Here is a 26,959-nt window from a genome sequence, read left to right as displayed (position 1 = left end):
TCCAAAGCCTGTTTGCTAAAACATCTCCAGTTACTGATCCTCCAGCTGAACCAAAACATCCATTTCCATAGTAAAGGGCAATAGCAGACACCAGCTTTGCTCCACCTGAATTGCCAGCTTGCAGCTTGCCCAAAATGCTGTTCTCTCTCTCCCCTCTCAAAGAGGGAATGAATGCTGATCAGTGACTAACACCTTTGCTATTGAAACTACGTGAACTTAACCTGCAGGGAATATTCCAGAGAAAGGAGTGATTTCTAAGTTAGCACTTAGGATTTCAGAGGGTGGCATTGTTGTGAGTAATGAGCTCATGGGAAATGCAGTTGCAGAAGTGAAGTTTGCCAACAGGAACAGGATTATAGAAAGTGAAGTTCAGTTGAACTCAACCACAGCTACAGGAAGGTGTTGTTTTTTTTGTTTTTGAATAACTGCTGGAGTCTCAGCTATTCCTTCAGTAAGTATTAAATCTTTCCTTAATTCAAGGCACAACATATAAAAATAATGTGAAAATACAGCACAGCAGAGACATGGAGAGGCTCACAAAAATAACTTTTTTGTTGCCTTTTGCCAGGGGAAATTTTTTAAAGCATTTAAATTTTCTTCAGAGAAGTCTTCTCATTCTAAAAAATGAGGCTACTCCAGTGTCTATCTGCCTCATAGCCATTAGCTAATTCATGTTTGTAAAGCACTTTGAATTCTTCATATAATGGATGTTACTACATAAATGGGAAAATGTGGTTGATCTCTGTTAAAAAGAAATCACCCTTTAGTCTGGATCTCTCTCTAATAATGAAAAACCCCTTTTTTCAGCCCTCTCTAACACAAGGGTTAGGGTTGTTAATTTATTGAGGTTGGTAATATTTGGTAAAATCTTAGTTCTTTGAAGTCTGATTTATTTTCAGAGATTAATCTAAAACTGTGAACTCCAATGCACCTCAGACTTGCAGTTTAGGCATATCCTATTTTTTAAGATCCTATACAAGAATTTGTTAAACCAGACCATTTCGTAGCAAGACCCTGATCTCAGAACAACTATTTGACTGCAACAGAGCAATGACCTTTTAAACTATCCTAAGTTTAGGATAGTTCTGGCGCCAAGACTCTGCCATGACGTGTGTTATGAAAATAACATAATCTGTGGCAATATAACAGTACTGAGTTAGTACCAATAGTCTGACAGAGCACAGATAACGAGCACATCGTGCTGCTTTAAAATAGCCCTGCCATATATTTACAAGGCAATGATAGATGGCTTGTATACTTTTTATGGGACTCACAAGATAGGATGTATTTTCCAGCACTATCTGGTGTACAAACTTAATTTGAGTATTTGCCTCTCAAACAGACAGATTATGGTACAGCCACATTGGATCTGAGCAAAGGTCCATCCAGGCTGGTAGCTGGTCTCTCCAGCAGCCAGTACCAAATGTTTGGCAAGGAGTGTAAGAATAAAGCAAATGCACAGTTATACTTCCTCTGGTATATCCTCACAGATCCTACCAGAATAGCTAGGGTCGACCCGAGGGAGGGATTTAATCTATATCTTTGTATTTAATAGTTCAGATGGCTTTTTTTCATCTGCAAATTTATTCATAATACTTTCCTCAACTTATACTTTTTGTCTCCACAACACCCTGTGGTGAGGAGTTGCACATCTTAATCCATTGGCTGTGAAAAATACTTCCCAATTTCTTTAAACCAGCTTTCTCAAGCATTTGCATAGAGAGAAAATAATGGTGTTCTGCTCACTTTTCTTTGCTGTTTTTGATTTTGTATAGGTGTGTTATGTCACTATTTTTGCCCAAGCAAATCTGTCTAATCTCATCTTGAACAAAAACCTTTCCATGGCAGACTCTTCACCTTTATACACCTGTTCTAGTCCTACCACCTTTTCATAGGAAAAAGGACCAGAACTGCCTTTGACAGTCACACTGTGGTCACATCATGAACTTGCAGTTTTCATGTTTGCTCTTGGTTCCTTTACTGACAAATCTTAACATTTGATTTATTTTTCTGGACTGTCACAGGGTACTGAACTGGCATTCTTGCTGAAAAAGCCAACACAGCAGTTTTAAGCTCTCTTTACTGTGCGGTGATAATTTCTGGAGAATTTACCATTGCAAGGGTTATTTTCCTTGGACTCATTACTATACTGACATCTGTCATTCTATTTATCAACTCTTGAGACTGTAGTTTAAACTCTGACTTTTCTGAACAATCAATAGTCTTGCCACCTTGCCCTCCACTGCCTTTTCACCAAGAGCTGAAAATGCTTCCAGCACTTGACCGTTTATTACCCTTTAAAAGTTTTGTATTTTAAAATATTATTGATTCATGAGAGGAATGTTCCTTTTTCAATTAAATAATTTACTGCCCAAGTAACAAGGGAGTTTTTCCACTCAATTGCTGTGGAAGACAACAGTTTTCACGCACAAGAATTAAAAGAAATGTCTTTCTTTATACATAACTGCTCTGGATGCTGCAGTCAAATATGTATAATTTTAAATACATATGGTGATTGCTGCACACTGAAGTTAAAACATTGCTTTAGACATATAGTCCTATGGTTCAGTAAACCTTTGCATGTACCTACAAGTAATTATTTGTTTTCCAAAGCAGCAGGAAATCAAGATGTCTCTGCATATAAATCTTGGACAATAAAAGCAGAAGAAACTCATAATAGCTCTCTTGTCTCTGAGGCCAGCAGGGACTGTTGGTATACTCCACTGGGTATCAGATATCAACAGTATAATAGGAAAGTTTTTCTGTCCTTAGCAGCTTTTCTCAATCGGGAAATTAAATGTCCTTTCATCCACCAGCCATGGATCAGGATCAGCTTTAGTACATTACTACTTCAAATGCTAATAAAGGGTTTGTTTTTAGGCATTGTGTCGTGCTTATAATGCAAATAACAATAAAAGACAGAATGAGTGTCAACCCTGCCCCCAGTTTGTTAGTGCGCTCTTTTTCTTACCATACCAAAGCAGACTGCTTGCTCCTCAAAGAGCACACAACATGCATAAATATTTCTGTCCAAACCTGTTTCTTACTGGATGTCACTTCTGAAGAGATTTTACTGTCACACCTTGTTCCTTTCTGGCAGGTTACCCTGCTGCATCTGTGACCAGCACAGAGCACATGATGTCCTGCTCCTCAGCTGCTGCTCTTCCTGATCCTTCGACCTTCCAGATCTGGCACAATTTACAGTTCAAACCAACAGCACTTCTAGCACTCATGGCAAAATCACAAAGAATGAACTGTATTCCCCTGCTCTGTCTGGGGGAGAGACAGACTTTGCCCTGCAGATTTCTGGTTTCTCTCTCCAGGTGCCTTCTTGGACACTTTCAGGAGCATATTGTCAATGGGTCAGGGGTCCTGTGCCATCCCTTCTGTGGGGAGGGCAGTGTGCATGAATGCAGGTTGGGAAACATCCCTTGATCAGCTTTTCTAAGCCAGGAAAAAGCACAGCTACTCAGCACATGCAGATGGAAAATTAAAATCCTTACATGGAGAATACAGAGTCAAGGACCTTTCATGCCATAGCAGCTACACACAGCTGAGCACAGGACAGCAGCAATCCCACCTTGTGAAAGGAGCTACTAGGGAAGGTGGCAGAGAGAGATTAAAAACTATTTTGGCGCTCACTGAGATTGCTCCAGGCCCAAGACAAAACCATGTTGATACAGTGAACTGGTGAGAGGCCTATGTGCTATTTTTTAAAGCTCTCCACCACTTCTGGCAAGGGTGAACCATTCATTCTTTCCAATGCCTTAAGCACCCAGACATACTTTCACACAAGTATTAAGAACATCAGATTAAGTCTTCCTCCTCAAGGGATGTAATAAAATTATAGACCTACTTGCTCCTGATTTAGTTACATACAGTACTCTTAAATTTAAGCATAATTGAGCTAATCCTATGATGTGTTATTAGTTGTGGATAGCAGACAGCTGCAGAAAATCTGTGAAAGTTGTGTCCTTAGCTCGGTTGTCACTGTCAAGGGGAAGGCCTGCAAACATGAAAATTAACATTTATACCATCATTGCTAATGCATAAAGCTTTAGGATATTTAGGTTTAACATAATTAAAAGCCTGATTAAAACCTCTTGGAATCTCCTGGTTGTGTTTTCCCTTGATGTACCAGTCTGCAATTTCAGCATGCCTCTGGAGACCTCAGAGGGCAGAGTGAGTGTGAAGACTGATGCATCAAAGAGCAAAAGATTTAAGTGTTATGGAAAGCTGAAATCCTCCAAACAGGATCACTCCTGACAGAGAATCAGAATCAATAGCAGCAGCTATTGTCAGTGCCCAACAAAAAAAACTTGTAAACTGCATGTTTTCAAACTCATAGGAGGGTGAGGAAAAAAAAATGAGTGGCAGATTGCATCTGGGACTCACAATTCCTACAGGTTAAAACATTAGTAGTTACTAAAAGTCAGTTGTCTGATTTCCTTGCCTCACCTTGGTTATGCAATTTACAATAGCCCGTGCTCCGGAGGAACTTAAGAGTTCTTTAAAAAAAAAACATGGTTTTTTGTTTTTTGTTTTTTTTTTTTTGTTTTTTTTTTTTTTTGCTTTGTTTTGTTTTCTAAACAGATTGTGAAGTACTTATGACAAAAGAAGCATTTTTAGTGATTTTTTTCCTTGGGCTCATGACAGCAGTGTAAAAAGACAGCCTCAGACACACTCTCTGTGTGACTGAGGCTGTTGCTGAGGAATCCCACACAGTCACAGAATATTCTCAGCCTGATGGGATCCACAAGGATCAAGTCCAGCTCTTAAGTGCATGGCCCATAGGGGGTTGAGTTCATGATTTTGGCATTATTGTCACCATGCTCTAACAACTAAGACCTAAAAACATAAACTATGAATATAAACTATAAGATGCTACCATGTGCCAGCTCAGGAAATGATCAATGTTAAGCAATTTTATGTACACGTGAAAGGGTCAGCTTTACATGGCTGGAATTGTAAAATTCTCCCTCTTCTTGCAGATTACACTTTTACCAGGGTGTATTCTAGATCATCTCAAGGTTACAGCATAACTGATTTTAAAAATATTTCCCTTGGTATGTAAGTTTAAAATCTGGAGTCATCAGAAAGAGTACATGAGTGTAAAAGCTACCTTCTACTGCAAAGGGAACACTGGAGATGACAGATCTGGGTGTCTCCATTGCCAAGGAGATGAAACCTCCCAAGGGAGGTGGGTGAAAAGACTTTCACATCAGCCCCTCCCTGTAGCAGGAAGGACATTGTCTATTACAGTGTAATTCCAAATCTTTTATTGTTTGAACATTGGACAGTTTAATTGCCATAAGCACCTGCATGCCATTTCACCCTGCATATGCCTGGAGCTGTCTTTTGTGTTTATTGTTGGTTTGTTTTGGGTTTTTTTAAAATATTGAACATGACAAAGCATTTTAAAGATACTTCATGTTCTAATGCAGGCACAGGAGCTCCTGCCAAGTACTCATTCACCCCTTAGAGCAGAAGAGATGGTTATCCCTTCTGTTCATGCAGCTCCCATGCAGAGGAATTCAAAAGCATTTAGGAAATACTATCTGCCTGTGAACAAGGTACATGGTGTGAAAAAGTACAGCCACAATTAGATAAAATATGGCAAAGTTATAGCTCATTGTAGCAGTTGCAAAAGGTACCTGTTAGGTTTGAGCCAGACAAAAACCAGCCCTGACAAGTTCACCTTAACTGTAGTCCTTTGTAGAGGGTCATTGCTCTGGTGCAAATAACTTTTGTGTGATAGCACAGCCATGCTCCCTAAGGAATTTCAGTTTTGGACTCCACTCCAAACTCAAAGCTTAGGTGCTGGGTTCAGGTGAAAGTTCTAAGGACAGTCATGAGTACTTTGTATCCTACCTTTCTGCTGGATCATGCTTTCACCAAGGCCACCTCCAGAGCCTAGGATTGCCTCTTGAACTCATATGCCAGCACCATTCCTTCCACAAAGACATAGAGCTTATTTTCATTTTTTCTTTAACAAGAAAGAAAAGGTTTTTACCAGGTCAGACCAAACATCCATCTAATCCAGTACCCTCTGACAGTAACTGATAACAAACATTCCCTTCTCATCTCCTGAATGGGATGAACATGGTGTAACTCTTCTGCAAAGCTCTCCCACTTCTGACAAGACATCAACACTGACTGTTCAAGAAATTCCCATTGGGGGTTATAACCCTGTCTTTGTTCTGGAATTTGCCTGATAGTTTTTGAGCCCCATCAACAGCACTCAGATACCTAAGCTGACATTTAAAGCACTTACAAGGAAGGTGGCTCCCTCAATTATGTTTCCCTCATGTCTGAGGGCACTCAGCCCTACCTCTGTCACAAGAGATACCTGGGGCCATAAATCTTCCCAGTCTATTGGATGGGCAGGTTTCTCTAACTACCTGATACCACAAGGCATCTTCCTCTTCAGGCATAATTTTAATAGCCTCTGGGCAGGTTCAGGGTGAAGAGTAACAGCACAGGCTAACAGAGCAGCTGTAAGGAAGACTGATTAAAATGGCACACGGGTAATACATTGCCATAAGCATAAAAAGAGGACTGCCAATGTTCCTGTCTTAAAAACCAATTACATGGCAGAAAAGGCTGCACATTCTCTACATGTTGGGATCTCATCCATTGGAAAGGATGAAAAACCTCAGGTTTAAAGTCCTTCAGAGCACACATCATTCAGCTGCATCTTCAGATAAGATCCTGCCACTCATACTCACAAGAATGTAGTTGTTGTGTTCATCAACAGATACAGGCATTAAACAAGGGAATCCCTCCCCATAAATTTAGCCCTGTTTAACACCTAAAAATGACTTTTCTCCAAGTTCTCTCCTTAGTCAAGCCTTCAGTGAACCCCACCCCTTCTAAAACCTGTCAAACATGGCAAATGATATTGCCATGCTACTTAAAGGCAGTTGAAAGCAGATGGTAAAGCTGTCACAGCAACAGGCAGCAGAAACACAGCCCCCACAAGCAGCTTTGATTTGGCAAAGAAGATGAAGAGGCACTTCTCCAGGATCCCTGTGGCATTAACACTGCTGCTAGTAGCTTTTACTTCCCATTTTGTTGGTTGAGCAAGTTCTCTTTCCTCTCTCAAGGGACTGCCAAGGTGCTCTAGGAGACATGCAGAAGACTCGGCCTCCTCAGGCTCAGTGCCACTGAGGAGTCACATGGGGTGTGCAGGGATGCCCCAATTCCCAAGACAGGAAGGACGGCATTTTCAAAATGTTTCCTGCATGCTGATTGGCACGGGTTGATGTCTAAAAGCAAATCCCTCACACGCTCTGGCAGCTGGCATCCTACGTGCAGATACCAAAGGCTGGGTGTATATCCTGAAAATATCCCACTTGCTAGTGCTCACTGGGCATTTGCATGCAGAAGCTGCCAATCTCAAGAAGCCAAATTTGTGCTGCCTTTTTTGCCTCTTCCCTAATAGCAGGCACTTTTTGATATCCCTTGTAGGACCTGTTATAGAGCACACAAATGCCATAAAGGACCAGCAAAGCCTTGGCAACTGACCTTTCCCCAGCCTTGGGAACAAGCCCTGACAACCCTTACAGTGATGGTTCAGACTCAAAACCAAGTTAAAATTGTGCTGCTGGTTTCTACTCTGGATTAAAGGGTTCCAAAAGGTGTCGTGTGACTGCTGCTTGACATAGCCATTTGATGAAGCAAATATTTTTTAAAAGAACTTGAATAGCACTTAATTAAATGGGTTTGTATTGTGCTGTGTGAGGGTGTGCCCCATCCTGGCTGGCAAAGCAAAACAGGTAAAGGCTAAAGCAGTAATGAACACTGAAGCACAGGGAGGGATGGGGGTGCTCTGCACACCTCAGGATTTAAAATCCTCTTTAACCTTTGGTCTTGCTCTCAATGCAAACAAAAGCACGAGAGAAGGTTTCATTGGGCTTTATAAAGAAGCTGTTTAGCAGTAAAAGCTGATCTACAGGCAGTGGACAAAAGAACAATAGCCCTGCCGAAATGCTACACGGGGCTGAGGTTCTGTAAGGAATAATTTCAAGTTTACTGGAAAAGATCAAATAGCAGCTGGAAAGCAAGAATATACCAGGGAGGAGGGGAGAAAGCAGCTACACTGCTTCAGTACAAACAGCCGAAAATACAGAATAAAAAATATATATGTTATTAGACAGCTCTTTTGCATTGTTACCTCCATTTGCATTGATAAATAAACCAGAAATTTTCCTTTTTTACCTTCTCACCTTAGTATAATTTTGACAGTTTTGTGTAACTACACTCCCTATTTATGAGGTTTTACTGAAGCTTAGAGACACAAGGATACTGAGACACCATTGAAGTAAATGGAATCAGACACCTCAATGCTTTTGTCAGTGTGACCCTTTGACCACACTGGAAATCTGCAGCTGCACGAGGGGAGACACATTCCCACACCACTACTTTACATACACTTCTTGGATATAACTGAATTGTTTTTCCTACCTGTGCAAGTGGGACACCAATGCCACAGATGCAATTCCACCTCTGCCCCTCTCTGGTTCTAGCTGAAGTCTCAGCCATGTCCTGGAAGTCACTGTGCAGTGATGTGTTAAGTTTAAGTCATGTTAAAACTCCCACATACCTAAAAGTTCCTCTTAGAGATCTAAAACTTTAGAAATCCCATTTGACACTCTTGCCTCCACTTTTTACACCTTGGTTTTCTTAGGTACTTGTGGCATAGTCTGACTTCTGTTCACAGACTAGATGCATAATTTTGTTCACATACTTAGAAGCTTTACTTTAGCCCTATTTCCTACATTTCCTTTCTTTATAGTAGGGATGATGGATGCCTTTTTTCAGGAAGATGAAAGGATCAATCTTCAGATGAGCTCACTTCTCCAGAGCACTCCACAACTGCAAGGTTATGAATTTGAGTTTAGATTTATGCATAAGTCATAGCTTTATCTTCTAATTTTGTGGAAACCTTTTGCAGATGACAAGCTCAGCCAAATTCTTGTTTCAGCAGAAAAAGAGTGAAAAAGCAATCAATAAAACTAGAGAGGTAATACATAGTGTGTTAGAACACTCATTAAAAAGGTGTCTGTATGGTAAACTATTACAGCAGAAAAATAAAAGTATATGGATTAAGAAAAAATAGCAGTCATCAACAAAAACAGATAATATTTTAAGAGCTTCAAATGATCATTTAAAGTGGGACCTCAGCTTTCTAAAGCTTATGTGATTTCAGTCATGCTCCACAATGTCTGCTGTTCTAATGTGATTCTTCACTTTCTCACTCTGCCATTTCAGAGGCAATTCAGCAGATGTTAATTAACACCTGTGATAGCTAATATATTACCTAGAGGCATTTTCCTACCTACTGCTAGTCAGTGGAGAATTGAGCCAGGAACAAACTATAACTTGCCAGCCTTGCAGGAAGAATTAAACTACCTCTGAATGCTCAGTGCAGTATCTAGCCATGGGCTTATCTCTTCCTCAGATGTGTGCCAGTGTAAAATGCTGTCCTTGTATATTCTGTACATTTAATAAATTCTACTTCTCTAGCTGTTTTAGGGTCTAGCAAGGAGATTATTATAGCACTGGTATAACATGAAAAGAACACAAGAAGAGAGAAGTCAGAAAATATGGTTTTTTCTCCTCCTCCTCCTTCCCTTTTTGCAGCAGTCTGAGCTACAGGATTTCTAGGAAGTACTGTTGGCAGGATTTCTCTTTGAAGTTTACACCATGCTCCTAGTCCTGAACTCAATGATGTTAAACAGGACAGGTGAACCAATTCTGTTTTTTGGAAACTTGTCACTGAAAGGACGTGCCAAGATAAACACAACCAAGAATGCACAGACAATGAGGCTCCTTCTGTTTCCCAGGTAGTCATAGCTCCAGAATCAAGACTCAGTTCTGCTTCTGTTCATGAAATTCAATGGGAAAGAGCCCAGAAACAGATCTATTTTAACTTTTCCCTTGGCCACTGAAGTGCTGCCCACTCTCCTGTCATCTTGAGAGATCAGTGGATGGTTTATCTGCTCAAACATTTACAGACTGAGGATAGAACAAAGACCCGGAAAGCAAAATAAACTTAAGTCAGCAGTGGGGAAAAAAAGGTGAGTCACCAAAGTTCAAGTATGCACTACCTCAAATTTTTCACTTCAACAGGCATACAAAGGTATGGTTCTTATTTTCAGTAATGGAGAGAGTAATGCTCTTTACCTCCTTATGTAAAAGGAACTGCCACGAGGAACGATAACTTTGGATGAGGGGAAAGACCTGAAACTTTGCAAACAGGCAGCAGGAGATTCACAGCATGCACAGGCTTGTGTCTGAGAATCAAGTTTATTTTCCACATCCCAAAACATCTGATAGTCTGGTCACTAATACTCTGAAAAGAACCATTCTTTCTCAGTTAACTCAGAAGAAACCTGATGTTTTGATCTGATGAGGATTACTCACCAGGGTAGATTTTTTCTTGAAATCATGCCGTGCAGTTATCATGGAAAGCCACTTGCTATCCCCAAAACAGGTATTATCTGATGTTATAGTGCTTTATCTAGATAAAATGGGCAGTAAATCAAATTCATAAGCTGCAGCTGCTAATCAATATGCTTTAGTTGAAGACTACATTCAAATACTGTTTCTTAGAGCTACTTGTGAATTTCAGATGTGTCATTAAGGATAAAACTGATAAACTACTTTACTACTGCTTGTGTCTATAAAATCGAGCAACTTTATCTCTTTTGTTGTATTCTGAAATGAAAAATCAAAGCCAGCAGGTTTCTCATCTTATTTACAATAAATTAGAGATGAAGAGGAAAGGTTTGCTTTTCAAAATGGTGTAATTATATGGTGTCAAATATCATTCTATAACCAATCTTCTCTTGCCCCAGCTTTTAAAAGACATCATAGAAAATACCAGGTTTGGGTTTCTTTGTTTTGTCCTACCAGATAGAATCCCAAGAGGCAGCAAAATGAGCTTCCAGCTTGTGGCTGCATTTGAAACAGCTTGTCTTCTGATATCAGCTATTTAAATGAGCCACATTAAACATGGACTATAAGGCCGAGCATCCAGCTGCACTGGCCAGGCCAAGGCCAGAAGTTCTGTCCTTCAGATTTTAGCCTTCATATGAGGTTATCTTGCTCAGGGACAAGAGACTTGATATTTTAAATACAAAATTATCAGTGGTGCCATTACAGTGAAGAGAGAACTAAATAAAAAAACAAAGAAAAAAAAAATTCGCCACCATCACCAGAAAAACTCCCAAACCACCCCCCCCCAAAAAAAAAAACCAAACCAAAAAATCAAAACCAAACCAAACAAAAAACCCCTACACGTTCCCCTTCCACCCCTCCCCCCCTCCCCCAAAAACAAACCCAAAACCAATCCTCCAAACAGTGAAGACTCCTCTTCCTCCAAACAGTCAGGTCTCCTCTCCATTTTTCCAGTTCAGTTTAAGTCATACCCTGACATAACATCTGAGGTTAGAAGTCTTGAGGCTTTCAAGGCATTTATTCCAGCATTTCCAATTTAGGATCATTTTCTGCAGGTGCTCCCTATAATCTTTGTTGAGGTCTAGCCTGACCAACCTACAATAGCAGGGAATGATTCACCAGGCAACCACTCAGAGATTTATTTTTAGTTTTGGCAAGAGTAGGAATAGGCAAGCATATACTTTGCGAGTTTATTTGAAAAGTTCATTCTATTTGCTAAATATTTATCTTTTGCCCCAAACCAGCAGTCCTTAGTATCTAGGTTAATATTAAGAAAACTGCACTGTAACTGACATAGCTGAGGTTCACCTCATCTGCTTATTTCTATTTATTTTGTCAATAGGTCACTGCTTACTATTAAAAATATACAGCAAGTACTTTTTCAGTCACCCTATTTCCTCAACTTTCTTTCTGATCCATGATCTTTATAAAAAAGATGAGAAAAATACCCATACTAAGAGTGCAAACTGCCTTTCAATAATGCAGTGGCCAGAAATGCTCTATGGTTATACAGAGCGAGTACTGTCCAATATTTTTTTTCTGTATCAGCTTAATTAATTTACGTGTGTACAGATTAGTTAAGCTTCTTTTGGTGCTCTGGCTGGGAAACAAGAGGACTATTTCTGTGCAACAGGTTATGGCCAAGAGGCCTTCTCCCTCCTGCTGGCCCTGCTGCGTGGGTGAGCGCTGAGCTGCAGGTGCTGCTGTGCACAGAGGGCACGGAAAGTGAGACGAGGCTGCCAGCCCTTTTTCTCATGGATCTAGTTTTTCAGTGGCTGCTATCATATTCATTGAAGCAAGGATTTGACTGAGCAGGAAGATAGAATTACATCTCCTTCCCACAGCTCAAGGTCAGGATAAAGATGGAGGAGCGCTGGGAGGTGTTCTATGTGCATTTATTGACTTCCTATTCTGACCAAATTTCCAAGGTAAAAGTATCATAGGCAAGGATGATAAAAGTATCATAGGCAATATTTAGTCTCATATTAGCCAGTACTGATATTGAACCTTAGCAGCAGCCATCTGAACAGCACACCAGGCTTCTTGAATAAAACCCAAATTGGGTATTTCTTGTGCCTAGGTAAAGACTTGCAAACAACAAACCTGAGACATTTCCAAAGAGCAAACAGAGGTTCACTGTAGAACAAGGCAGCTTTTAGGTAGAGAAGAGAGGAGGAAACTGTATTTTCACAACAGTTTAAGGATTAAAAAATGAAAAAAAGGATCTACATGAGATATATAAAACATTAGTCTGCATTCATTCTCCAGCCTCTGGCTAGTTCTGAGGATCTGACCCCCACAGAACTCACACCAAACTAGATGCAGAAGTTAAGAAATGCATCAGTGCAATTTCTGCTTGCTTGTTGTTCCATTTTGGGCACACACACATACAAAAACACTTCTTTGGACTTTAGAATACAGGCAGACTACTTCTGCCTATAATAAACATGAACAGTTTGGCCTCCAAAGGTAGTATGACAACCCTGGCAGCAAATGCACCACTTTGTGCCTCCTTCCTCCCCAGTCTCATCCTGTAGCTGGAATATGGTTCTTCATCATCCACCTCTGTTTCCAGCTTTTAAACTTTCCCCTTCTTTCTTAACCCCCTTTTCCCAAGACTAGGTTTGCTCTAATTGCTTCTTCTCAAAAAGAGCATTTCAGTTGTCCCTTGACTGAAGAGGCCTCCCATAAGAAAAGCAACGCTGAGGAGAAAGTTTAAAGACCTCCCCTCACCTCACCCAGATCTGTTCTTGGTCAGCATGGAGTCAGCAATATAAAAAGGCAGTCCAAACCCTGTACCTTGTAGTTTTACTAAAGGAAATTTTAAAAGCATGTATCTATACACTGGATGGAGGAAAAAAAAAAAACAAAAACTTGCATGGAAATGGATTTGATACTACAGTCCCTCTGTCCTTGGGTTCCAGGGTCTGAAGGAGTGAATGACCAGTGAGCACCTCAGCAGCTACATTGTCTGAGTTTATTGCACAGGAGCTTTCAAGGTTCATTACATATTATTGTGCACATTGAACCACGGGGCACTTGCCCAGCATCTAGTGCAACATTTCAGTGATTGACAGTGGCTGGTTTAATCCGTATTTTCAGCTGGAACTCACTTCTCATTTCCTTTCCAGTCTTTTTATTTTTAATTGACTCAAATGATTAGTTATAACCAAAGAGAATCATAACTGCATTAACTTGACTGTTATGAAATAATTTTCAGTGCCTGCCACTGTGTAGAATCTTATCCTCAGAAAAAGTCTAAAGCCATTTTAACAATATAAAGCATATTGCAAATGCATTTAAAATAAATAAGTCAGTTGTTGCTACATCACCTACTATCAAGAAATGTGTAATTGCCAAGTATTTTTAGCTGATTTTGCTCTGTAAGGCACAACACCAGTACAAATCTGGCTTATATTTATTTGTCCAAAAAAAAAAAAAATCCAAGAGCTCTTAGAGGGAGTGAATAACTACTTGAGTGAAAGCACATCTCACCATCAGAAGAAATCCTGGGACACTTTACCTTGCTTCAAAAGCCTCAGACAAGGTAAACAGTAAACACTTCCAGGGGTGCCAAAGCCTATTTCCACATTAGAACTGCAACCCTGCTTGTGCTCTCCAGGGCTGGTCTCATGTCCCAAAAGAATGTTTACATCTTATCACACAATTTCTTCATTGGAGCTTCATTATCCCAGTTATCACCAATTATGCAAAAATCATGTATCCCCTGGGTAAACAGTGTGAATTGCTAGACAACATGGGCCTCCCTCTGTAACAGAACTATGAGGGACCAGTCTCTGAAACATCATCTTAGTATTACACAGTAAGAAGAAGGAGAATACCAGCATGGTCCTGCCTTTTCCATATGCAAATGCAATGTGGGACATGGGCGAAGGCAAGAGCCTGCCCCTCACAATGCCTCTCTCTGCACCCCCGTGGGGGATGGAAGATGTGTTTGTGGCTAACGGCAGGACTGGCGCACTTTCGGCACCACCGGAGGTCCTCGGCCCTGAAATTAGATAAGAGCACTTTGCAACCCCCTTCCTTCGATAAGACAGCTTGTGAGATGAAAGCAGCAAAGCGCCTCCTGGGCTTGAGAGCCAGAAGGAGCTGGGGCACAGGCCTCAGAGTCAGCACGTTGGCTCCTGGCGAGGGCTGCGGGAAGGTTCAGAGACCCCACCGTCGGCCTTGGGATAGCACCTTTGAGTCCGCTCACCACAGTACAGGGAGTGGGATGTTTATTTGTGGTTTTTAAAAAGACAATCACATTGTCCCGTCATCCAGGGGTTTCTATTGGCGGTGTTGGTGTAACACAGCGCCCGCGATTCCCTCGCCTGGCAGCGCTGCCGGGCTCCCCGCAGCGTCCGCTCAGGTGTGGGAGGCCGCTGCCTACACGGCCCCCATGGCTGTGGGGCAGTCACCGACTCCGGCCGCCTGTCCCGCCAGTTCTCCGTCCACCCATCCAGCGGCAGCTCCTCGGCAAGCTCCTCCCGGCCTACTCGGGCCCTTGGGCGGCGTGGCCTGGGGCGCCGCCGCCGTCGAAGACCTCGGGGCTGTCGGCCAGCAGCGAGGTGCGCACCTTCCGCCGCTCCTTGAAGCGGCCCGAATGGGACACCCGGAGGCTCCGCCGGTTGCCGACTGCGGTTCCCGCGGCGTCGCCGCTGCCGAAGGGACCGGACTGTTCCTCCCGGCCGTCGGGGCTGGGGGTGTCGGCGGGGGTCTCGCTGGCGACGGGGTGCGGCGGGGCTACCGCCGCTTCCTTGTGCTTCTTCTTGTTGGTCAGCGATTTCCACCAGGGCCCGGCCGAGCCCTTCACGCCGGCCCGAGGAGCGGCGGTGGCCGCGGCGCTGTCCGCCATCTCGGGCTCCTGCAGGGGGGGAAGAGGGCGAACACGGGTTGGCAGCCGGGCACGCCGCCTCCCCGCTCGGTCGGCGCCGGGACTCCTCTTGCCCAGCACCGGGGGACGGGCAGCGCTGCCGGGGAGGTGTGCCCGGCGCCCGGGAGCGGCCCGCGGGGAGGGACGGGTCCTGCGGCGGCGGCCGGGCGGGCGCGGGGGGAGCGTTCCGTGCCCCGTCGAGCGGCTCGGAAGCGCCGCCCGCTCCGTGCGCGGCTCGCTCGGTCTCAGGTAAATGACGCCCCGGAGCCGGGCCGCGGGAGCCGCTCCCTGCGCTCAGCACCCCCCATTCCCAGAAGCAGACCCGAGGTCCGGTACCTTGGGGCTGCCGCCTCCCCGCGGGACGAGGCCGGGAGCGTGGCGCGTCCTGGGGCTCCTGCGATGGGGCTCTTGCGATGGGGCTCCTTTCGCTTTCCCCCTCCCTCCTTCCCTCCCCTCCTCTCCCCGCCCCGCCGGCTCCCTGCGCAACAGGTACGGGAAGCGACACTGACCTGGGGCCCGCCCGGCGCTGCGGAGCGCTCCTGCCCCGCGGGGATCGCGGCCGCCGCTCGCCCTGCGGTGCCCGGCGCGGCCGGAGGGAGGGAGGGCACGGCCGGCGGGGAGGGCGGCGGTGCGGGGCGGCTGTGCTGTGCCGGGCGGCGCGGAGCGGAGCGGCGGCAGGTGCCGGCCGGCCCCGCGGCTCGTCCCCGTGGGCGGAGCGGCGGCACGGCCAGCCCCGGGGCCGGCCCCTCCCGCCCCACCTCGGGCAGGTGAGCGGGAGCCGCCCGGCCCCGGCTCCGCGGGGCTGCAGGGAGAGGGTCGGTGTCCCCTCCAGGGAGACCCGGCGGTGGAGAGACACGGGGAGGGGCAGAGGAAGAGGAGGAAGGGCAGGGAGCCTCGGCGCAGGTGAAATCCGAGGCTGCCGAGATGGATGCGGCGTTGCCAGCGTGCGTGGCTGAAACAAAATATCACTGCTTTTTGTTTGTGCACGTGATGGATGTGCGTGGGTGGGTATTTTAGAACCTTGAAGAAAATAGAATTGTGGTTAACTGCCCTTCTTGAAAAAACGAGTGGTGCTGTAGGTCACACGATGTAGTCTGGTATTTGTTTGACTTTGTATTGGGACTTTGACTTTCTGTGTGGTGATGGATATATGACCATACAAACGCCTTTGCCTTTTTTCATTCACCCAGAAATGAGAAAAAAGATTTGCTTTTGTCACACCACGTGTTAAAAGTGATTATTTGTTCTTTGTAGAGCTAAGCCACGTAATATGTGTTTGATTCCTAACACCCTTCCCATCAACAGGGAGCCATTCAAGGATGCCTATGATGGTGCAGGTGTGTGAAAGCAGCATATTTCAGCCCGATCTTCTTTTGCAGATCAACTTCTGCTACTTGCAGCTTCCCGGAATAGCCCATAAAGATAAGAGGTATGGAAATTGGTGAATGCAGGTTGCTGAGGGAGAGGAGCCTGGGGCATGCACTTACATTACTCTGTAGAGTGCCCTCTTCAAAGGCAAAGGCTTTTGGATAAGGAAGCGTACACTTGAAAGTGTACACTGCAAACAGCCTAGCAAATCAATTAAAATCAACAGCAAAAAAAATCTCCTACGGAATAAAACACAAACTTCCTGTGGTAAAAGATGGCCTTTACATTCCCTCCTGGCAAGTAAGCAACTTACATTTTCCAAGACACAAAGCACCAGGGCATCAGGCTCTCTTGGGCCAAGGATGGTAGCAGACCACAGAGTCAAGTTTCTCCTTGTGACTGTGACCTACTGCTTTGCTACTCGTATCTGTAGAGAAAGAGAACACCTGCATCTCTCTCCATCTTGTGTCCCAGGAAAGTGCCTGGGGAAAAGGGAATTTATGTAGAAATAAAGGTAGTTTTTGTGTTTAAAGGCTCTTTTCACAAAAATATTGCTGGTTGTCTTTTATAGCTTTCAGTCCGCAAACAGGCTTATACAAAACATTTAGTACTTATTTTATTTTGATTACCATACACCTGACCACTTAGCTCACAAAACACCAAACTTACATCAAATCAGTGTGAGGTTTTTTTCAGTTAAACCCATTTCAGAGAGTCCTAGAAGGAGAGATTTTTCCTTTTTGACAGTGTACTGACAGCAGAGTCTACTGAAAAGAGAGAGGCAGGTTGGGAGGCTTTGTAAGAGATGTGGGAGTGGGAGGATGCTGCCTGTGTGACCCTGTGGTGGTGCAGGAGGACAGCAAAACCTGCTCTGCTCTTGAAAGTCACAACATGCTGTTCCACAAGATTGTCACTAAGGTTAGTGTTTATACCAAAACAACTCCGACAGTGAAAATGTATGCTCTCTCCCTTTCTTGCTGCAACACTATTTGTTGCGTTCTTTCAGTATACATATATTTACAGTGTTTATTTAAACAGAAAAGTAAATAACATATTGCCTATTTCAATGCATGGATGTTGGATAGCACATTCATCTAATAAGACTACTGCAGTGAAATTCTGTCCTATCTTTGCAGGGATAAAGGCTAGGATAAAAAAAATCAGTGGGGTTTTGTAGTCCCAGCTAGGGTGGATATGTAGGATGCTAGCAGATGCCCCAGTACACTGCAAAATAAAATTATAGGACTTTTTTTACATTATAACATGCTCCTTTTGTGTACAGTTGAACCATATTGATATAAGCTTCTTCAGAATTCTGAAGGGTCTCCAAAATTCAGAAATATCCTGGTATTTTCAAGACTTAGATTCTCAAAGACTGATTTGAATGTCAGTCCTCAAACTAATCTTATTTACAACCCCTAAATGTTACTGCAGTGAGTAAAAAAAAAATATAGTGCTCCATGCAGTTCCCACTATCCTTTTTCAAAACTTTGCCAGCCCTCCTGTTCTCATGTTGAAACTGGGCTCTGGAAAGCTTGGATTGCCAAGCCACACCTTATCTAATTGTGTTGAGGGGTCTCACCTCTACTGGCAGAGAGAGGCACTGTCCACTGCAGACATCAGCCTTCCCAACACTATGGAACCCTTTGGTTTCCAAAGCTCTGATGTTAAATGCAGTTACAATTATACCAAGGGGATAAGAAGAAGCAAAACATGCAGTAGTGAATATTTCTATCAGAGCTCTCATCTACCCTGAAACCCCAACCATCCAGCAAATATACTGGATGTTTGAAACTTTGGTTTCTCAAATGCTAATGCTAAGGCCAAGAAAGTGTTCACACCAACTGAAAAGAGCATGGCACTGGCACCTACAGACAGCAGAGCACTGCTAAGGTCCATCTTCCTGTTGAATATCTTCCAGTAGTCATCATTTGTATCTTCAAGTTTCAATTAAACTCTTAACCCTGCCCTGATACACAACTGAGCAATTGGCTCATAGGAAAAAAAAAAAAAAAGCAACACTGATACCTCCTGGCCTCCTGGCACAAGTTGGCCCTTTAACATTCAGCATTAAAACCAGTTCTTGGAACTCCTAAGTCTCAGAGCCTAAATGTTACATCAATTTAAACCAATGGACCTCTGTGCAAAGGAAAAGATCATACAAACAACTGTCTCCCATCTGTGTCCAGCTGCCAGTTCAGAAGCCAGCAATAATTTAATTTCTCTTAGATTTAGATTTCTATGTGCTAGTGGCGTCTCAAATTTTAGCTTTACTATAATAACCACAGGAAGGACTCCAACCATTTTATAACGGGCAAGAACATTTTCCCTGTTGACAGTAGTCTGCTGCTCAAGACTGTGGAACTGCAGCATTCATTACCAGTCTACATCTGCCCTGCCAAAAGAAAAAAAAAAACAAAAAAGAAAAAAAAAAAAAACAAAAAAGAAAAAAAATTATTACCAGGGCATATGTTTTAACCCTGCACCTGGTGTATTTAGCCTATTAGTGGTGACTCCCTGGCATAATTTCAAATTTGGGCCTCTGTCTGTATGTGCACTGCTCAGGCATGGTTTCAAGGCAGTGGGAGCAAAGGATTATTTCTCTTAAGCAGGATGGATGAAAGTTTGTCACCCTCCCCAGCTTTATTGCAACAGGCTTTGCACCCTCCAACACTTCAGTTCACAACCACTCCTTATTTAAGAGTCTAGCACATGCATTGCAGCATAGCTTCTGGGTATGAAAGCAGCTGTTTGGTGGGCTGAAACACAGCCCTTACACAATTTTTGAACCAGTGCCTCTAGAAAAAAAATGAGTCTCAAAGGCCACAGGTGACACTGAGAGGACCTTATTTAAGTACAATGTAATATGGATAGGGCATGGTTGCCTTGACTCCATTTCATTGACTGACACAGATGTAGTCTTAAGTTTTATGATCTTACCTCCAACACCAGGGCAGACAACATCCTTATTTACATGGGCCCTGTGAAGGGAACTAGTCCTGTAGTGGAATGCAAGGTGTTAGCTTAGTGCTAGTGCTCATTCGCATTCAGTGGGAAGTTCAGCTGCAGGAATAAATCTGTCTCAGAACTCATCAGGTTCTGAAACTTTACCTAAAACACTACAAGGCCCAAAACTTCATCAAAGCAGACTGTAAACACAGCTCCTCAAATTTTCAGTTCCCAGCCAGCCTCTGACACCAGCCCTATTCTTACATTTGTATGTCCAGCAGCAGTTTGATTCTTTGAATCCCAAACTCTTAAAATTTGTCTTTTCTTTCACCCTTACAGCATCTGAAGATAAAACTAAGGTCCTATTCCTTCAGCAGATCAGAAAAATAGGATTTATGTGGTGGCTATTGACACCAGTACCCTTCCTAGCTCTGAAGGCCTTGCAAAACAGTCTGTTCATCCCTATTCTTAAACAGAGATTCCATGCACTGTTTGGAAAGACAGAGCTGATCATTAGTGATACCAACATGCTGCAGTTTTCACAACTTTGGGAACCACTCAGTCATTAGGGCTTTAGATTTCCAAGGTCTGTCCCTACTTTAATTAATTCCTACTTTAATTGTAACTCTGACACTCATGTCTGAAACAACAAAAACCCCACCATGAACAATAGCTCCTTATTGACACATCCCTATAGGATCATTCCTATTCCTGATACTGAGGGCTGTGCAACTTCCAGTGACAAGTCTGGTTCTTCAATGTTTGGATTACTAATTTATCCCTAACTGTTACCTATGGATGTTATGATACCTATGGAGCCCAGTCTCCTGAAGTTCTTGGGCAGCAGCATGTGGTAATTAATATGGATTTTTCTGTACATTGATCATCATTTGTGCCCTACAGTAGAACAGAAATTAAGGTATCTTCAAATATGGCTGGCAGCAATTTATGCTCTTCAAGATCTAACTCTATTCCTCATTATAACATTCCTTTTAGTGGTAGCAAATGGCTCATACTTTCAAGAAAAGAGAGAATATTTTGACTGGCACTTTTTCAGGCTCTGCAATGAAAGCAGCTTCCAGTGGCAACCTTGGTTTGTGCCATCCCCAAATCTGCTGCAAATGGAACCCTGACAGTTTCTCTACTTACAAGCAGCTGTTCATTTCTGCTGTAGCTCATGAAGCACTTGCTCCATCTGACACAAGCTTTCTTCCTAACTGCAGTCCTTAAAACATCCTACAATAATCCATGTCCTTCAGGCTTTGAATTCCCAGTCCTGGCACTACCTGTAGCATCAGCATAATTATATTCAGAACACCATGCCTTTGGAGAAAGATAGTGTAAAGTATGGCCCCATATAAGATCCACTGATGTCCTGAATCTGCAGGCCCTAGAGCACTCAGCAATAATCTTAGCTCCCTAAGGTTCAGATTTCTGAATCTTAACTGTTTTCTTTAATCAAGGAAATAATCTCTACAGCTAAAAATATAAAGCCTATTGATGCTCTCATCCTTATCTCTATTAGCCCTATAGTCTCTTCATTCCCTTTAGATAGCTGTAGGGATAACAATGTAATACTGCTTTGAAGATCCAGTTAGATGGCATTCTTCTTGCCTAAGTGTTTGTAAACTACCTCCCTACTCAAAGAGTTCTTGTGCTTTCAGTCCCTGGGTATGAGTAGGGGGTTTATTTGCACTGCAATATTTTTTCTCTCTTTTCTGCAGAACTTCTCTCTGTACTTGTTGATAAAAAAGATAAGAAGATGGTCAGACAGGCTCCTGCAGGGAGTTACAGAGGAGTTCGACTAGATAGCTTTAAAGGTCCCTTCCAACCCAAACTATTCTAAGATTCTGTGATTCTGTGATTCTGTGATTCAGTTCAGCTATTTATTACTCCAGGTATTTTCAGCACTCTCCAAGGTCTCACTAAGCCCAGAGTTTAACCACACCTGCAATCCCTTCTACCTCCCGTGTGCTGTGTTTCCCGGTAGTACACAGCCCAGGTCTGTCCAAAACCTTGTTTCAGATGAGACCCTAAACCTGATACATTAATTCCCAGAGTCTTAGGCTAAGTGCCGCTGCAGCACGGTCGCTGTCAATAAGACTCAAGTGTTGTCTGAGCTTTGAGAACGAGAACGTTATATGTGGGGGAAAGCATAAACTTACCTCTTCTTTAGAAATAAAATGAATGTGGTTCCAATTCACCCAGGTTTGTGCTGTGTTAGACCTGTTTTGTAGCTTAAACTGACCTTAGCTTGCAAAGCAGAGAGTTGAGAACAAAGCTCTGTCTTCTTTGTACTTTGTAACTTCACTTTAAAAAAAAGTTTTCCTTACTATGTATTTTGTTTCTCTTTCTTCCCCCTCCCCCCCACAAACACTTCTCCTTACTCAGTAACTTCTACATCCTTTGTCCAATTCCAATAGTATTTGACAGCAGGAAATTAAGTTTTTCAGCTACTGGTGTCTGGGTGGAGGAGCCCCAAATTGGTGTCTCATTTGAGGAAACCCTTTGACAGTTCCCTGTCCGGTGCCCTCTCAGGATGTGTGTGCTTTGGAGCCAGACACACAGCATGCTGCCTTGTCGCCAGCGTGGTGGTGTCAGAGAAAATTCCTTTGCTCACTTCCCTGGTGGGTTCCAAATACTTAAACCTGACAGCAATGAGTCTCATAAAGAAGAAATTTCAGCTGTTCCACAGCACTCTCGAAAGCTCCCACCTTACAAACCATTAACATAACTTTGACGTGATGTTTCACTGATCGTGGCTAAGACACTTCAGCTTTATGGAAGGCAAGTTGTCTCCCCCCAGCTGCTGTGAAGGTGTACAGAGAACAGGGCACCCAGAACATGGGGACAGCTGAATGGCAGGTGGGAATAGGGAGTGGGTGGCTGCAGGAGGGCACTTGCTGCTTCACCAAAGGCCTTCTCCAATAGCTGGAGGAGAACAAGGTTTGGGCTGAACACCTGGCTGCAGGCAGGATCCCCTGCAGTCAGACACTGGTGTCTCACCTGCCCCCAGAGGTGCAGAAATGTCTTCTACTTGAGATGAAATGAGAAGTTACATGGCTTACACACAGCCTCCTGGAGCATCTTTCAAGGGACTCTTACTACTTGCTGCTAGTGCCTTATGTGAGATAAATCATCATGCTCTTGCTGGATGCTTTGAAGCAAAGGGAAGGATTTGGTTCAATCCAGTCAAACGCATTTTCCCCGCCCTGTGTACTGGATTATAGGTTTCCATTAAAGGTAAGCATGATTTTTCTACTGTCTCAGCAGTGAGTTTTGTAGAGGGAAGTCTGCTGCCTTTTTACTTCCTCAGATGATGAATCTGAAATGGTCTGACCTCACTGTGCCACTCAACCCCAGGTGCAGCAGTGATGGGCACAGCAATTCCGACAGGAGATGAAGCAGGCGCAGCACAAGGTGGCACTAATGAGGTGTGGAGGGGACAGGGGCCTTGTACCTCCGTGCTCAGCATGCCCCGAGGATGCTGGACATCGGCTGATCAGTTAGCCAAGTGAAAGGTGAGCAATTTCGTAGATATTTGTTTTTAAAATGCAGAATCATATTCATCCCTCTGTCCAACAGATTAGAAACTGCTCTCCAGACACTCAGCATGGGTGCTTCTAGGCACACTGCCTTGTACTGTCATCAAATCCTTAAGATGGAACATGTGTTGGAGATTCCAGGCAGTGAGACAAGCTAAAGATGGCTGTGTTCTACCTTTAAAAAAACAGCTCATAATGCACCTGGCCAGAAAAACCATTGTTAGTCAAATGTCTGTGTTCAAGAGTGTGGAAAAATACTCTGATGACATTGATTCTCAGATATTGATGAAAGTGATGTTGAGATTCATTGCCTGTTTGAAGTTTTGCGTAGAGGTGGTTCGGGGTGGTCTCTGAAAATACATGTGTGCATGTGCTTGGCTGTGGTGGTATGGGCAACCTGGTGCCAATCTGAAACTGTGACCTGCAGTAAAACTGTTCAAATTTTTGAGCAGGAAAGTTTCCAGCAATGTCAGAATGGTAATTAGCAATTGATTTTTGTTTGGCAGCTTGCCGTGTAGTCAGTGACAGACACCAAAACTCTTTTAACACATTTAATGGGATTTTTCCTTCCATTTACACTATCATAAATTACAAAGCATATTTCACTTCACAAAATAAAACCATTTCCAGATCATTTTTATGACAGTATTAAGTAGTACATAACCTACAACAAATAGTCCTGTACAAGGCAGGAGGATCTATGGAAGTATTGGGAACTCAGACTATTTAGCACCTGCTCTGCAATCTGGGTTAATCTATCTAGCCCTTAGTTATTTCTCTAGAAGACAACAAATTTACAGTCATACCCTCTACCTCTCTTCATTATCATAGTTACACATATTTTTCAATTTGAATAGAAACATGTGCACCCTGAAATAATTCAGGAAACTGCATCACTGAGTTACCAAGCATATGATACAAATGATCAAGATGAGGGAGTATTAGAATTTTTTTTGTACTGAAAATTGAGTTTGGTAGTAAAGTATGTTGATTTTCTACGCTTGCAGAAACATTTAATGCTGAGAAACAGTTTTAACATTAGGAATAAGTTGCAGTTAGACTATGAACTCTGTAGGTCAATGTTTGTGAGGGGAGAAAAATATTAAAATTTGGTAATAATTAAATTTACCAGCTCCCACATATCCTACACATTCTGTCTTTCTTTCTTTCTTTCTTTTTTTTTTTTTTTTTTCTAACAAACCATCAGGAAACACATTCAAGATAAATACCTACAATTTTAGCAGATTTACTGTACATTTATAAATAGAGAAACATGACAAAACATAAGTCAATTTTTACAGAAAAACCAAATCCTTCATCATTCACCCAAAAAAGTGCTGACTTTCAACAAGGCCAGAAAATATCCAGTGTCCCAGCATCACGCAACTTATATATTACTGTAATCCGAGAAAAATCTGGCATGTGAAACTGAAACTACCACCAGGACTTTGAAAACAATTCTCAAGACCTTATCTTACATGGGAGAAAAAATAAAAAAAGAGAATATACTATATGTTTTGGGAAATAGCAAATGGCTGGAAGTGTACAATCCTAGGGTGCTAGTGCCTAAATGCAAAGAAATCTAAGAAAAACTGAAATATGCACAAGAAATGTATTCTCCTTTAAAACACTTGCAATGGAAGAGGTATGTCAGGATAATACTGCATTAGTGGCAATTGTTTTCAATATATCATAGCAAAAATGCAGGAAATAATTACGTGAAAATAATCAATGCACCGCATTGATGTATAGTTTGCTAAAATAAAATGCCATTCTTTCAGCTAGGTAAAGTAAAAATATCTTTATAATATAGGTTCTGTTTCACAACTGACATATATAATTACGTCTCATGAAGAAGGAAAGGTATAGGCATATACAAGTAACACTGATTAAGTACCTTTTTGCTTCTCTAGCCATATTAAAATACGTTTTGTGTTTCTTAATAAGTTAACAATAAAATTGTTTGAAACTTTTCAAAACAAATATACATCTGAGGCAAGGCAAAAGATACAAGGTAAGAGGATTTTTTCTGACCTTCTTTTTCCCTTCTACAAAGAGGCATATGTCTATGAGACATAGGCTTTCCCTAAACATTTTGGCATCCATCTGCAACTTTGCAGAAATTGAAGTGCAGTCAAGGAACTCTTCCTTTCTGTTTAAAAAAAATTTAAAGAAATGTTGTTTTTACTTCAGACTAATTATCTTAAAACAAATGGCTTTGAAGATATGCCTCTCTGACTAGAAGAGAACATCTTCATTTTCTATTAAAATCTGCACAATTAACTTCTGGTACCGCATGTCATTCAGTGTAGCAAGGGTACTGTCCTCTGGAGGTCTCATTAAAGTAGGTCCAAACACTATTCCCAGGTTTTCAGCATTCATAAAATTCTCCTTTTCATGCAAGGTAACCCTAAAATAGAAAAAAAAAAAAATTAGCTGCTCACTTCCCAGAAAAAAAGAGTATCTGCATCTTTGTCTGTAGTCTTGCTTCACATGAAGCACTGGTGCGTAGACATTTTTTCTAGATATAATAACTGTTTCACAGTTCTATATTATTACTTTTCCACAACAAGTACAATGCAGCTATGGTAGGACTGAGCTTTTTACTGCCTTTAAACACCTCTCATGGGCCTCTTCAGTGATTTTTCCATGTGGCTGTCTGTTAGGGTGTAAGAATTAGTGCCAATTGCTTTTTTAAGGCATAAATATGATTTAAATGATGATGTATGGAGCAGTTCTCTATGCTACAGTAACTGCAGTTCTCTGGCAGGCTGTGCTTGGTGTGTATCACATAGGGGGTGAAGGTGTGCTCCACAAATACAGGCACGGATTTTCCTTGGACTACTGATGCTTTCAGACATGACTCCAGCCTGCAGGAACCTTCACATGGATATTCTGCCTTGCTAGCTGCCTCAGGCCAACCAGGAGCTGAGTGATTCCAACTCATTGTTACACTTCAGGAGTAGGCTGAATCCTGCACCTGCCTGGAGAGGTGGCTTAAATCGGGCTGCTTTAAATGCCACCTATCCTTGACAGAGAACAGAGGCACTTCGGGGAAGAGCCCAGGTTGTTTTGTTTGCTGACATAGGTCATATAATGTAAATACAAGAATAAATGGACTGCTTGTGACTGAAGCAAAGAAAGTCCACCAAGGATTGGCCAAGGTGCAGAGAAGACAGCCCTGTCTGGAAAATCAGTCAGGCCTGCTGGAAAATGCAAGGTGTTCTCAAGGTGTCCCTCCAGGTAGCAGTGCTGGTTCACTTCAGTGTTGTCCTATTTGAGTGGCACATTGAGTTCAGTCCTGAGAGTGCTCTTGCACTGTGGTGTGGCACAGCCACAGTCCCTTGATCCATCACAGTCCTTGATCAGTCGTGGACCAGACATTTCCTGTGAGAAGTGCAGGCTGGATAAGGTTTCACATCTCCTTCATACAACTGCTCTGCCAGGGTGAAGCACATCTGGTTTTGGAGACAGCTCTCCTGGCAACAGCTGAGGCCTTCCCTAGCCATGGCAATTCCCAGCTGGATTCACTCGTGCCATCACAGGAGCACAAAGTGGCTGAAACATATGACTTGGTTGTGCTTCTACTGTCATCTCTCTGCAAAGAATGGCTCTGTAACAGGAAAATGCTGTTGCTCTTTGCTTTCAGGACAGCAATCCAGTAGTGCCCCTACTCACAGATATATCCTCATCTTCTAGCACATATATTAGCTTTGCTTTGCAAGGAGCAAAGACAAAGCAAGGCTGGGAAGCTGAA

At 42.8% G+C, this 26,959-nt stretch overlaps 2 protein-coding genes across 2 annotated transcripts in view; both read right to left on the bottom strand.

Annotated features, from left to right (window-relative positions):
* Nucleotides 1-13,380: 13,380 nt before the first annotated feature.
* On the bottom strand, nt 13,381-15,953 carry PRR15 (proline rich 15). The gene is made up of 2 exons (XM_058818011.1): nt 15,850-15,953; nt 13,381-15,331 (listed from the first exon to the last, which is right to left on the bottom strand). The coding sequence occupies exon 2, from the start codon at nt 15,320-15,322 to the stop codon at nt 14,960-14,962; it is 363 nt and encodes a 120-aa protein (XP_058673994.1). The 5' UTR covers nt 15,323-15,331; nt 15,850-15,953; the 3' UTR covers nt 13,381-14,959.
* Nucleotides 15,954-23,762: 7,809 nt separating this feature from the next.
* Nucleotides 23,763-26,959, bottom strand: part of CHN2 (chimerin 2) — a 158,065-nt gene continuing 154,868 nt past the window's right edge. Inside the window, exon 13 of the mRNA XM_058801892.1 lies at nt 23,763-25,612. Coding sequence (XP_058657875.1) covers nt 25,441-25,612 — 172 coding nt within the window. The 3' untranslated portion in view covers nt 23,763-25,440. The remainder of the gene's footprint in view (nt 25,613-26,959) is intronic.

Source organism: Ammospiza caudacuta, chromosome 1, assembly GCF_027887145.1.
Source record: "Ammospiza caudacuta isolate bAmmCau1 chromosome 1, bAmmCau1.pri, whole genome shotgun sequence".
NCBI lineage: Eukaryota > Metazoa > Chordata > Aves > Passeriformes > Passerellidae > Ammospiza > Ammospiza caudacuta.
The sequence above is the reverse complement of the archived record's forward strand: the minus strand, read 5'-3'. Positions and strand labels throughout refer to the sequence as shown.

Excerpts from the sequence above, each read along its gene's own strand:
- PRR15 (XM_058818011.1), bottom strand. The coding sequence starts at position 15,322 with ATGGCGGACAGCGCCGCGGCCACCGCCGCTCCTCGGGCCGGCGTGAAG.